This window comes from Rhinatrema bivittatum, chromosome 3 (genome assembly GCF_901001135.1).
Source record: "Rhinatrema bivittatum chromosome 3, aRhiBiv1.1, whole genome shotgun sequence".
NCBI lineage: Eukaryota > Metazoa > Chordata > Amphibia > Gymnophiona > Rhinatrematidae > Rhinatrema > Rhinatrema bivittatum.
The window spans coordinates 365814337-365828811 of record NC_042617.1 but is presented as its reverse complement, the minus strand read 5'-3'; the positions used below and the strand labels follow the sequence as shown (position 1 = coordinate 365828811).

Genomic DNA, 14475 nt, shown 5'->3' with positions numbered 1-14475 from the left:
ATATCCTGGATGAATGTCGGTATATAAAAATTTTAAATAAATAAAATAAATAAATAAAATGAGGCTGATGTTATTGAAGAAGATAACCAATCCATTCCCACACCAGAATTTGTTTTCCCTATGTCCAACGCTGACTCCCCCAGCCAACACATACAGGATGGCGAGACCCAGGAACTTGTTGCACTTAACCTTTTTGAAGTCTCTTCTGCAAGCCAAGAACATGAGACATCTGAGGCATCATTACCCCTAGAGACATCTGAAGCATCAGCACCATCTCCGCTAGAGGCTGCTGCGGCACAGGACAGGCAACGGTGTCACGCAACCTGGAACAGGCGTTATTCGGTAAGTGAGCACTTTGTCTGGAATAACATCGTGACAGGACCAACACAATGATTTGATGCTCCAGGAACTGAGGCAAATCCGAGCCGACATCAATGGGGCGCACTGGCTTCTCAATCGATGTTTATGAAGGAACTGATCAGTGCCATCAGAGATGTTGTCTCTGCTTGTCGTTCCCGTAACCACCCATAAGAATTAGTTAAAATAAAAGTTTTATCTATTAAAGGAACGAATTCTGTTTCATATTTATGAGTACTTATGTTACTTTGTCACCCATAAAGCATGATTTCTGTCTCCCTCTGTTCTCCAAACCTGTCATGCCTCTCCCCTTGTAACATCATCCTTTGCAAATCCCTCACCCCCCATAACCACCACTACCACTTATAGTTTCTGTAACAACCAACTCTTTAAAACAAATATTGTTTGAATAAAAAAAATCTATATTAAAAAGAGAAAAATGCAAAATAAATACATTAGACTATTTCAAAACTCAGTCTATATATTTTTAAACTATGTACACAACACAACCAAAAACAATTTACAGTAGGGGAAGGAAAGGGAAGGGGCTATGCCATGGGGGCAGAGGAGGGGCATCGTCATAGATGGGGAGATGGTGGCCGTCCTGGAGGAGCCCAGGACATAACCAGCAGTGATTGAGCTGCTGCCATGGAACTGCTGGCCATGCTGCAGGTCCTGGAGGATGGCCACCATCTGCACCGCCAGGCCCTCCATGACATCCAGGCCGCGGGTCAACCGCACCTGGAGAGCCAGTACAGCATTCAGGCGTGCCTCCATGGGAGAGGGCCCGGCCTGCTCCCGTGGCCCTTCCCCGGATGCTGCGCCGGCCTCAAACTGGCGACCCACCTCTGGTGCGACCTGGACAATCATCCTCAGTGACTAAGACCTCCATGGCTGGTGGGGCTGGAGGAACGGGGGCTGGGGATGGTGGCTTGGGTGGTGGTGGTGATGCTGCTGACGGTGACACCGGTTGCACATCTGAAATGAGAAAAAAGAAGTACCGGTAATTACTAGGGTGCAAAATATGGAAAATGGGACCGGCGGGCCTGACAGCATAAAATGACAATTGGCCTATATTAAAGGCTCACCTTGTGGATGTGGCAATGGTGGTGGTGAACAAGGGTGGTGGTTCATGTTCCTTCTTTTCCTCCGAGGCAGAAGTACTTGTCTGAAAAGAGAAAAACGAAAGCGTTACTGATGCACATGAAAAGATCCTGAATGATAGGATGGAGACACAGCGATTACCATTTGTTATTGACATTATTAAACAATACCTCATCTCTTGCATCATTGTAAGCCTAACATTTCAAATTTTTAATGTTAAACAAACAACACATACCTTCTGCGGTGTTGTGCAGGCGCGCAGGGCCCGAAGGAAGTCCTGTTCCTCCCTCCTCAGTCTTCGGGCTCTCTTTTTCAATGCCTCAACCTGGCAACAGAAGAAAACAAATAGAAAACATTCAACAATGCAAGAAATTGACCTATGCCATCTATTTCTAAGAAAATTTCCCTTTGAAGCACTAGACGGGCAACCCTATTACACCACGGTTGCCCATCTAGTGCTCCAGAGGGAACCTTTCACGGTTTTCTGGTTGGCACCACAATAGTGCATGTACATATATAATATGCTTGTGATAATATACAAGTGTCACGCATGTATAATTTAATAACATGCTTTGAGGAATGGTGCACAAGGCTGAAGGGTCCACAAGGGTCCTTCACGCATATCTCTGCTTCAACGGCAGAGAGCTATGCTGCTGCTTACCCAACTAATCAAACTTAACATTTCACTTGGAAGCAGCTCCATCACTGCTCTCTACATTAATAGTGGGAGTGAAAGGGAAATAGAACCTAAGGTTACTAAGAGCCAAGAGAAACAGATAAGTATGAGAAAAAAGAAGTGTGATGCTTGCTGGGCAGACTGGATGGACCGATTGGTCGTCTTCTGCCGTCATTTCTATGTTTCTTCACCCACTAAGCCACAGCTCTTGTTCTTCATTCTTGCATGAGCCCTGCAGCCATATTGTTGTGAGTGCAAAGCATTGGACAAAAATGGACTCTACAAAATGGACGTCTTAATGCGGCCTTTGTCCGCTTCGCAACAGTAAACAATTTTGGTGTATTATGGCACCTCCTACCCTCCCGACAACACCAACATAGACGCTCCCTTGGCCTACAGCTAAAGAGGCCTCGGAACTTCCTCCCGTGGGAAGGAAGCCTGGGCATTGAAAGTCGCCCTGAGCGTCCACCAGGCCTCATTGGCCCGATCCTGGTCCCACAGGCACACAGGGTGAAAATAAAGATGACACTCATCCTGGACTATCAAGTTGGCCAGCAACCTTACATCTCCCTCCGAGAAGTTGGGTAGCCTCCCTCACAATATGGTTACCCAACTGCGTACAAAATGGCCGTCTGGGCATGGCCACAGGGGAGGGCGTTACATATTCATGCGTGTATGTCCCTCCCTCTGGCATCCCTGTTGCCGAAGGTCCCGCGGAGCCTCAGGGATGCCGAAATCAAGACGCCAAAGGAAGAGGCCTTGCGCAGCGTCCCGAGAGGTGTCCCTGTCACCGAAGGTCCCATGGAGCCTCAGGAACGCAGACATCTAGACACTGAAGGAAATGACAGAGAATGGATAATAAAAAAAACAAAATGTATTAGTTTTATGAAGCCAAATAATACTGCCATGGAAAAGAGAGAGAACAGATAGATATATAAAAAAAAAGTTATTAGTTTTATAAAGCCTAATTAAACTTTTCAGTGCAGGGATCATCTTTCTTTCATGAATCACAGCTCCTGAAAGAAAACGCAAATCAGGATTAAACATGCTCTACAGGCATGAAAAGGATAATATCAAGGATTTTGCAGAGGAATGTAGAAGAATAAAAGCAGCGCATCAATGTGAAGAGATATAGGTATAATTGATAACTTACATGAGAAATAAGTCTCGATGATCCTTCAGCAAACCCCCATGCTGTTGTCCACCTCTGCGGCCGATTCCAGAGGTGGATCTGGCGGCAAGTTTTCTGCAACCTCAGCATCCACGCCAAATTGCAAACAAATGTGTAGCATGCAGCAGGCTATATTGCTCGCCTTTTCAGCACTGTATTGCAGGGTTCCACCAGAGCGATCCAGGCATCTGAATCTGCCGTTCAGAACTCCAAAGGTCCGCTTGATCACTTTTCTTGTACTGGCATGAGCCTCATTGTAGCGTTTTTCGGCTGCAGTGTGTGGAGACTGGAGCGGAGTTAGCAACCAGGGCGTACAGCCATAGCTGCCATCACCTATGTGGGGTATAATCAGGAATGCATCAAAAAGCACTTCACAGTGAGAACAGCAAGCATAAACACATCACACATTAATTTACACATACTGTATTGTATACCTTATCCTAACACCACAGTCCTTGACACATGGCATCATCTCACTGCTATCTAGAATCCCGCCCCATAGCCGATGTCACCTACCAAGCAGCCAGTCTTCACTGTACCTCCCCTTTGGAAAATTGCTTCCAAGGGATGAATGCGCAAAAATGTAGTCGTCATGGCAGCTCTCAGGAAACCTTGAAACAACATTAACAATTTGAAGGTACGCATCACAAACGACTTGCACATTCATCGAATGGAATTGCTTATGATTCCGGAACAAACTCTCCTCTTCCGACTTTGGGGTCAATGTAATATGGGTGCAGTCTATAGCACCCAACGCATTCAGCATCCCTGCAATAGCCATGAACCCACTGTGGATCTCTTGCAGTTGTACTGGATCATTAGAAATCATGATGTACTTCCTCATCCGCCTCCTCATGGCCTTCAAGACCTGTGCCAGATGTCGTGAGAAGGAGGCCATTGGTCATACCCGCAACAATACTCACTGGGTTCTGAAAACTTCTGGTACCAAAAAAATGTAACTCACCAAGAAGTTTCATCAACTCTGGCATAGCATGGTTGCAGTTGGCCAGAGGGTCAAGGTCACTGCACAGATCTTCATATAGGGCCAGGATTGCCTGTGAGCTGAGCAGGTACCTTCGCACTACATCTTGCTCGGGCATGCCAAAGAGAGTTGTCCGGGGGGCGAAAGATACATTGCGGACATGGTCTGCGGATGGCCCTGGCCTGTCCACCAATAGCTCTGGCCTGTGCATGGACGACTCTGTCCTGCCGTGCCGTACGAAAAACACAATAATCAGCATAACATAAAATAATATAAATATTTTATTATATAAATAAATAATGGAAGCATCTGCAAGAACAGGCAACATAAATGTTTTGGATGTCCATGCACAGGCCACAAAGCAGAGCCACTGCTGTCGTTTGATGACATACATACACATACACAAAAACACATGTACACACATTTTCTACCTCCACTGGTCTTGCTGCTGGGTTCTCCTCTCCTCAGATGTTGTCTCCAATTGCTCGCCTCTCATTTCTTCTTCTGGCTTTCATCAGTAACAAAAAGATCACCAAAGCCAAAATGTACATATAATCCATGATGCTATCCAATGCGTCTGCCTGCCACAAATCACTGCACCACACTAACGCCAGGGCAGGCGCAAAATTTACATGTTAAAAAAAAATGTATTAAAGACGCGCTATTGTGGACGTGTGCTACTGTATCGAGGGTAATAACTAATCCGGTCATTAACATGCCATCTGCATGCGACTGGCACAAATTTGTACGTGCCAGTTTCCGCATGGGCTGAGGACGCCCTACTACCAATATTGAATCGTACATCCGGATAACGCGTCAAACGTGTGTCTAATTCGCGTAAAATGGTGCCTAGCCCCGCCGCACTTTACTGTATCGGGCTGATTTAAATCTTTGTCTAGTCAGAGACACACACACAGGTTGGAAAACGACTTTATTTTGATTATTATGTAAAACAAATTTGCATTAATATGCAGAATAATTTAAATGTATGCAAATGTGCTTCAGAATTGCTGTTGAATTTTCTGTTGCCACAGAATCTACCCCTGATCTGTCACAGGAAACTGCTGGTTTGATTGAGCCCTCCTTGTATTATTTATGCTTTCTAGATTACAGGGCACATTCCTGAATGGTATTTCTTCCTACCTCAAACCTATCAGTTGGTTCATAGGACCGGGCTCACACGCTCAAATGCCCTGTTTGTTGAGATTAAAACAGGGGATTTACGGGTTGAGCAGGCAGCTAGGCCTCTTGGTACCATGGGCTCAGATGTGCAGCAGGACCTCTGGCTCATTCCACAGAGATGATTAATTACTATGGTTTGTCTCCGTAATCACCTCCCCTGCTAACCCAAACCTGGCTCTTATTTGCAAAAATCTCATCCCTTCCACGGTATGCGGTTTCCATAGCCGAAATCAAAACAGGGGCAGCAGTATAAGAAATTGTTAGCAGGCTATGAACTCTCAACAGCCCAGTTGCACTAGTCTTCTGGGCAGGGCCGCAGCAGCAACAGAGGGGGCAGATCATTGAAGATGACACAGCATAAGCCGAGTTTGGCCAAGAAATTCACCACTTTGATATTGCAGCCAAGCTGCTGTTAAATATGTTCCTTCTAATAGCACACATATGTGCTCGTAGTCCATACATCTTGGGCTGGCTGACAGAAAACAGGTTTACTTTAGAATTTTCATATTCTAACACTGTCAGTAACTTCTGTGATCAAGTGGTGCTGAGTGCCCTAATGAATAATCTCACAACAGATGGGTACCAATTACAGTATGCTATGATAGGCCCAGTCATTGCCAACAAATGGCTTGAAATGTGAAGTGCATTGCTGAATAAGACTCATTTTTCAAGATAAAATTCTTGCTTCCATAGATAAAGACTTGCAAGCAGAAGTTGATAAATGGAAGGAAGAAATAAGGAACTACTCCTCCGAGGCTATAGGTAAAACAGTGGTTTATCTAAATGGTACGATGTTGGAATGCCGGTACCGAGAATGCAACATGGGAAACATGATTTGTGATGCTATGGTAAGAAACGCAGTGAGAAAATTAGCATGATCTCTTTAAGTGCATTTGGCTTTTGAGTGGCTGCTAGTTACAAACAAACAAAAAAAAAAAAAAACCAAATGTGAACGATTTTAGAGCCGTGCTGTTCAACCAGTTTTTGAGTCGTTTGTCTCGTGTCCAGCAGAAGAAATGGAAGCTGTATTGTCTCCTCCACGTCTTTCAGTATAATAGGTGGATGAGCATAACTGAGAAATGAGAAACAGCATGATCATTTAAATTTATTGCAAAGACTACCAATATTTTTAGTTTTTTAGATTGTTTTACATATTTTATAGTTAATTTTATGATGTTTTTATGCTGAGCCTTATACTATTTGTCTTAACAGCTAATTTATTCTTATCCTGTGTAGTTTTAGCTGTTACTATTTTATGAATTATTGTATTTCTTATAATATTTAATCCTGTAAACCAGTGTCTTGGTTTGTCTGATACATCAGTATATAAACAACAATAAACTAAACTAATGTTACGTTTTGTTCACCAGGAGATTAGCAAAAGATTTGGTAAAAGGCAGTGGTGGGCAGAGGGAGGGAGAATGAATTGAAATTAAAAAAAAAAAAATAAAGTTGATCTCAAAAGAGCTGTTTATGCAATCAACATGCCAGACATCAACAGGTAGATACTAATTGTCCTTGAATTGTCAGTAAGTGGCTTCAGCAAGGTTCAAGATTATCACAGCCTCGGCCTGCACGTGGATCTCTTCCTAATTCCTTCTGGGAAAGTGCACTGGCTTTTCTAGCTTATTTTTTTGTTACCATCCTATATCCTAGAAATGAGGAGTACCGCCCCACTCTTCTCTTCTTCGCTCCTGATACTAACTCCCTTTGTGTCTTTCTTCACCTTCCCTGCACACTACCTTCTTCCTCAGTCCTCTTCACCATTATCCTTTCTCTCTTCCCTCCTCCAGCATATTTCATTTATTAGGTGCCAGTGCAATAATGTGCGGGTTAAAACTGTGTGCTGAATTTCAGAGCACAGTTTCTTAACACACAGGTTAAGCTAATGGTGTGCTAATACATCTGGAGTTAAAAAAAAAAAAAAAGTGCGCTGATTGGAACATGTGCATGCACAACCTTGAGTTAAAATCTGTGCTCGGCACAGGCTAAATGTGCATTTTAAACTGGGGGGAGTCTTTGGCCTTGATTTATGTGCACAAAATTCATGCAAATGGAAGGCATTGACCATTACCCCCAATGCAGAGAGGTGCACTGGCTTAATGCAAGTTTTCTTAGCGCTGGAAATTTTACTCCTGATCAGTGGTGGAGTAAAGTTTCCAGTGCTTGTGTCAGTGTATGGGCAGAAGCTGGAGTTCCAGCACCTGGACCTATAATGAGATTTATGGACCAAAAACATGGTTTGTGCAAACAAAACATGTTTTCCGAGTATAAACATGCTTTATGTGTACAAAATTTTTTCTGTGCCAAAAATAGTTTTGTACACAAATCATATTTTATGCACACAAACCTGAAACTTGCCATAGACCCAAAGTTGGGTTTCAAAACTCAGTCTGAGGCACATCAAACAGGTTTGCAGATCACTTGTCTTTGCTGGAGGAAGCAGAGAAATGTGCCTTTCCTCCAGGGGCGGTTCTATCATGAGGCAGAGTTAGGCGGCAGCCTCAGGTGGCAGAATTTTGGAGCAGCAAAAGGTGCCCCTCAAATACCTCTACCACAGCTGATGCCTCACCTTGCATCCAAAGTGAAACATCAGATCGGGCAGGGATAAAACAAACCCCACCCGATCCACTCAATAGCAACCCCGGGCAACAGGAGATGATGAGTTGCGTTTCTCCCGACATCAACTCCTGTTGCCGTGAGACTGACGACCTAAGAGAGGAGGCAGACGCAGTGTCTGGAAAAAAAAAGGTCTAGTCCCTATGGGTGTGTGTGGGTGACTGCTTGTGTGTCTGTTGGAGGGGGGTGAAAGCCTGTGTGTGTAGGTGGGAGACCATGTGTGTCAGTAGGAGGGTGAGAGACTGTGTGTGTCGGGGGGGGGGGGGGGTTGAGAGCCTGTGTGTGTGTATGTGTAACTTCTTGGGTATGGGTGGGTGAATGAATGGGTGCCTTCCTGGGGTCTGTCTGTGTGAGAATGGGTGCCTTCCTGGGGGTTTGCATGTGTGTGTGACTAAATGAACTGGTGCCTGCCTGGGTCTATTTGTGTGTGTATGAGAGAATGAATGAGTGCATGCCTGGAAGGTGGGGGGGGAGCAGTGTGAGAATGAATGGGAGCTTGCCTAGGGGTGTGTGTGTGTATGTGAGGGGGGCCAGTGAGAGCGTGTTATGTGTATGAGAAAATCCGGGGGAGTAAGAGCTTGTGTGGGGGGTGGGGGTGGGGAGAGAGAAGGTCTTAGGGCCTGAGTGTGGCTGTGAGGGAGGTTGTGGGTGTGTATAAGAGTATGTGTGTAGGGGGGTCACATGATGCGATGCGACTGTGAGGACGTCTTCCTTACGCGCTCTGGGTGTATCTGCTCTAATCATCTGCATCCTGACCTACACATTCAGTTAAATCGTTCCACTTTGGCGTTATTCCACAATCCTTATGAGTATTGACTCCATGTCCAAATCTCCATCGGGAATGCCAATCCGGCCCACAAGAAAGGAAAAGGAGAAACTGAAACCAGGGGAAGGCAAGATGGCTGCTTCAGGAGAACAGGCCTCACGCACGTTGCTGGATCCATCGGTCATAGAAGCAATATCACACGCAGTAACAGAAACCTTGCATGGGAAATTAGAAGCGATTGCTAATCAGATTGCTGAGATTAAAGGCTCACTAACAGAATTTGGTCCATGTATGGAACATCTGGAAGGTCGAGTCTCTTTGGTAGAAAGCGATTCGCTGGCTCATACGAGACAACTGGATAAACTGTCTAAACAACTCCTTCAAGAAGAAAAAAATCGAAGATTTGGAAAAAAGATCGAGAAGGAACAATTTGCGTTTCGCGGGCTTTACAGAGGACATAGATGAAACTGAGCTGGCACAAATTTTAACTGGCTGGCTTCCAGAGGCCTTGAGTTTGCTATCGCTGGCAACAGCTTTGGTGGTAGAACGGGCCCACAGGCTAGGAGCCACGTAGACCAGGCGATACGCAGACGCGACTAGTTATAGCCCGATTTCTGAATTACCATCACAAGCAGCAACTATGGATGAGCTCTTGCAAACTACAGACCGTACAAGAATGTGCCTATAAGAATATTTCAGGACTTCTCCAGCAAAGTCTCGACAAAGCAAAGGAGTTTTCCCCTATTTGCACCATATTAGTGGCTAAACAGATTTGTTTTGCTTTGCTATATCCAGCACGGCTCCGCATTTGGAATGCCGGCCCAACGTGCACATTTGAATCCCCATCAGAAACAACTAAATACATGGAACAATTGGAGCAAACATGAATGCCTCATCTTTGTAAGAATTTCATATGGACTCGTTTGTTTCTCCACAGCGAAACATGGGGGAATGCTATTGTTCTTGGTTCGGTTCGACAATGAGTTGAATAACTAATGTTCCTATGAGTAGAGTATCGATATATGAGGAAGTGAGAAATCTTCCTCTTTATAAGAAGAGAGGCCAAAAAGTATGTCGACCAATTTGAAAGTGAACATGCGACTGCCAGTGAATGTGTTGGCGGGACAAGTTTTGGTAACACCATAATAACTTTTGAACGTACTGAGAGTGTGGTTCATGATGCAAGGTTGTTACTTCTGTTTTTCGTATTGAATGCAGGTTCTAATGGAGCAGACACACCCGGTAACGCTTTAGTGACCCCGGCTCTCCTTGTGCAGAGCAATGGCAAATGCCGCACAGGATGGTGGGGGAGGGATTGATAAGGGGATGGAGTTGGTAACATAGAAATGACGGCAGAAAAAGACCAAATGGCCCATCCAGTCTGCTCAGCAAGCTCCCACACTTATTTTTCCCATACTTATCCTATTTTCAACATTTATCCCTGCCGTTGAAGCAGAGAGCAACGCTGTATATGCATTCAAAGTGATGTATCATGCTTAATTGGTTTAGGGTAGTAACCGCCGTAATAAGCAAGCTACCCCCACGCTTATTTGTTTACCCAGACTGTGAAGTTCGGTCCATGTTGGTTGTTGTCTGAATGCAAATACTCTTTTCCACATTACCCCTTACCATTGAAGCAGAGAGCAATGTTGGAGTTGCATTAACTGTGCGAAGACTTATTGAGTAAGGGTAGTAATCACTAGGTAGTAGCCTCCATTCCAGCAAGCAACCCCCATGGCTTTCTCTTCATTCCCATCCTCTAACCTTTATGGATCCACAGTGTTTATCCCATGCCCCTTTGAAATCCTTCACAGTATGTCTTCACCACTTCCTCTGGAAGGGCATTTCAGGCATCCACTACCTTCTCCGTGAAGGAATACTTCCTGACATTGGTTCTGAGTCTTCCTCCCTGGAGTTTCGAATTGTGACCCCTAGTTCTACTGATTTTTTTTCCAACGGAAAAGGTTTGCTGTTGACCATAGATCATTAAAACCTTTCAAGTATCTGAAAGTCTGTATCATATCACCCCTGCTCCTCCTCTCCTCCAGGGTATACATATTTAGGTTCTTCAATCTCTCCTCATAAGTCATTTTATGAAGACCATCCACCTTTTTGGTCGCCTTTCTCTGGACCACCTCCATTCTATCTCTGTCCCTTTGGAGATACGGTCTCCAGAACTGAACACAGTACTCCAGGTGAGGCCTCACCAAGGCCCTGTAGAAGGGGATCATCACTTCCTTTCTCTTACTAGATATTCCTCTCTATGCAGCCCAGCATTTTTCTGGCTTTAGCTTTTGCCTTGTCACATTGTTTTGCTGACTTTAGATCGTTAGACACTATCACCCCAAGGTCTCTCTCCTGCTCTGTGCACATCAACCCTTCACCCCCCATCAAATACAGTTCTTTCGGATTTCCACACCCCATTTGCATGACTCTGCACTTCTTGGCATTGAATCTCAGCTGCCATATCTTCGACCACTCTTCCAGCTACTTTAAATCTCGTCTCATTCTCTCCACTCCTTCTGGCGTATCCACTCTGTTGCAGATCTTAGTATCATCCGCTTAAAAACAAACCTTACCTTCTATCCCATCCGCAATGTCGGATATGATAATGGCTCTATCTGGGAATGGTTTGTGCATTTCTATAGAGATTTGTATGAGGCTGAAGTGGGAGTTGAGGCAGTGGCTATTGACAATTACTTAAAAGGAATTAGTCTGCCTAGCCTTACTGTGAGCAATCACAATTCCTGGATCAGGAAATCTCACAAGGAGAAATATATGCCGCCATCTCTTCCTTGAAGATCAACAAGGCACCAGGACTGGATGGCTATTCAAGTCTATTTTATAAAAAAAATTGGATATTATAAGCCCTCATTTACAGAAACGTTTCAATACTATTTTAAATAACTCTGGCATCCTAAGTTCAATGGAGATAGTGGGGATCACAGTCCTTCCAAAACCTGGAAAAGATAGTTCAGTATGTGGATCATATAGATCTATTTCGTTACTTGAAGATCCTGGCAAAAATACTGGTGGGGAGGCTTAACAGTATACTACCCAAGTTAGTACATGTAGATCAATATGGATTTATACCAGGCAGACAAGCTGCAGATAATATCAGGAAAATTGTAAACTTAACCAGAGTGGCTAAGGTTGGCAAAATCCCAGCAGTAATATTAGCCATTGATGCAGAAAAGACATTCGATTGGATCTATTGGCCTTTTATGTTTAAAGTTTTAGAAAAAGCGGGACTGGGCCGTAATTTCTTAATGTGGATTTGGGCAATGTATTCAACCCCCAAAGGCCTGCATTAAAATTAATGGCCACTACTCCAAATCCTTTGCCTTAGGAAGGGGGACCCGCCAGGGCTGCCCATTATCTCCTTTACTTTTTACTTTAGTGATGAAACCCCTGGCATAGTCTCTTACAGTGGTTCTCAACCTTTTTTTGGCCGGGACACACCTGACAGATGGTTTCCACATGCATGATACACTGAACATGTGACCATCACGGAGCTAAATGTAAACATGCACTCTGCATCCACAGGAATCCCCTCAACCCCCAGCAATGAGTGCAGAGCAGATCTAGGGCATTACCCTGTACAACTCGCCATATAAAAAAGATATTCTGGTTGTGATGACATCCCAGTAAAAGCAAAACAAACTCCTTTTACTACCAGGCAAAATAGCCTTCCTTATGAAAAGACAGTAATTTACCACTAATGCATAGCCTAGTGAGAAAACACAACAAATAAGATTGATACAAATGCCTACATGCTAGTAAACTACCTCACCTTGGTCACACACCCAGAACTGACCTTCACCAAGTACAGAAAAGCCACAAATTATAAATATGGAGATAGAAACTGGAATGGAAAACCAAAAAAGCCACTCTGCATGCAGTGCGAACCTGGAGAAATGGAAAGAGAAATATAGCACCTAACAGGCTCTCAGGATTTGCAATAATGCACACAAACTAACCTGCACAAAGTTACACCTGTATTATGGAACACACTCAAACATTAACAACCATATCTAAGAAATACAACTATTAAACCAGGCCTTAAACACTAATACATTTCCTATTGGGAAAACAGAATAAGCCAAGCTGCTATAGAGCCCCACACAGAAATAATTGTAAAGCTATACTAAAAATGTTACAAAACAGCTGCTGGACAGAATAATATCCAACAATTAAAAACTCATAAAATTATTAAAACATGTCCAAATATCAATAAAATATTTCAAAACTGCAGACATCGCATAATAGTCAATAATTAAAATGACAGTCAATCAAGAAAAATAAATTTTAAAAGCCACCTTTACTTACCCTCTCCAGCAACTCTCCTACTCCTTTCCCTTCCAGGCCAATAGCACTCACCAGAAGCAGCAAGGGCTGCTGAAGCTCTGTCCTCACAGTCTTCTTCCTTAGCGCCCACAACCAGTCACTGACACACACACTTCCAATTAGACCCCACGACCAGTCTCTGTCTCTCTCACACCAGTCTTCTTCCTGACCAGTGTCTCTCAATCACACTCATGGTCTCTTTTATATACAAGCTCTCGAACACACACAAATGCTCTCACACCCATTCACACCAGCTCTCACCCAGGCATCCATTCACACGCACAGACACAAGCTCTCACCCAGGCACCCATTCACACAAGCTCTCACCCAGGCACTCATTCACACAAGCTCTCACCCAGGCATCCATTCACACCCACAGACACAAGCTCTCACCCAGGCATCCATTCACACCCACACACACAAGCTCTCACCAAAAAACATATTCTTTCTTCACTGCAGGGATGGGCTCCAGTTCCGCCACGGCTTTACTCCAGCGGGCCCTCTTTTTGTGCCACCACGGGGATGGGCTCCCGTGGTAGCCTCGGTCGGGGTTGGGTTTCCTCTTTGCCGCTACGGGCTGTGGCGGTCATGCTTCGTCGGCGTCCGGTTTCTTCTTCGTCGCCATGGGCTATGGCGGCCATGCTTCGGCGTCCAGTTTCCTCTTCGCCGCCACGGGTTGTGGCGGCCATGCTTCGTCGGCATCCGGTTTCCTCTTCGCTGCCACGGGCTGTGGTGGCCTTGCTTCGTCGGTGTCCGAAACTATTTCTTCCACCCCACCCCCTGGGCTAGGCGATGCCTGCCTCACCAGCCAATCAAAGGCTTCTTCCCTTCTTCCTACTCCCACTGGTAGGTAGAAGGGAGGAGGTTTCCGATTGGCCTGCATGGGGGCAGGCAGAATGAAGGAGGCTTCCCATTGGGCAATGGGGGTAGGAAGAAAGGAGGCTTCCAATTGGCCATTGGGGGCTGGAAAAAAGGGAGAAGGGAAGTGCAATAGGCAGTGGGACACCGGGAGACACGACACACCTGCCGGTGTTTGGCGACACACTAGTGTGTCACGACACACCGGTTGAGAAGCGCTGGTCTTTTAGACAAAATGTGAACATCAAAGGGATGCCATCAGGACAAGTTCAACATAAAATCTCATTATTTGCAGACGATGTCCTGCTAACAGTAGCATTTCCACAATTGTCTATGCCTATCCTGGTCCAGGAATTAAGTAAATATGGGAAACTATCAGGGTTTAAAGTAAACATGAGTAAATCTGAACTTCT

The 14475-nt window shown here is 44.8% G+C and overlaps 1 protein-coding gene and 1 long non-coding RNA gene across 2 annotated transcripts in view; one reads left to right on the top strand and one right to left on the bottom strand.

Annotated features, from left to right (window-relative positions):
* NT5E (5'-nucleotidase ecto) overlaps positions 1 to 14475 on the top strand; it is a 156399-nt gene that overhangs the window by 98640 nt on the left and 43284 nt on the right. Inside the window, exon 5 of the mRNA XM_029595490.1 lies at positions 6166 to 6320. Coding sequence (XP_029451350.1) covers positions 6166 to 6320 — 155 coding nt within the window. The remainder of the gene's footprint in view (positions 1 to 6165; positions 6321 to 14475) is intronic.
* Positions 1226 to 1827, bottom strand: LOC115087850. The gene is made up of 3 exons (XR_003855633.1): positions 1697 to 1827; positions 1446 to 1525; positions 1226 to 1335 (listed from the first exon to the last, which is right to left on the bottom strand). It is a non-coding gene; the product is annotated as an uncharacterized LOC115087850 (long non-coding RNA).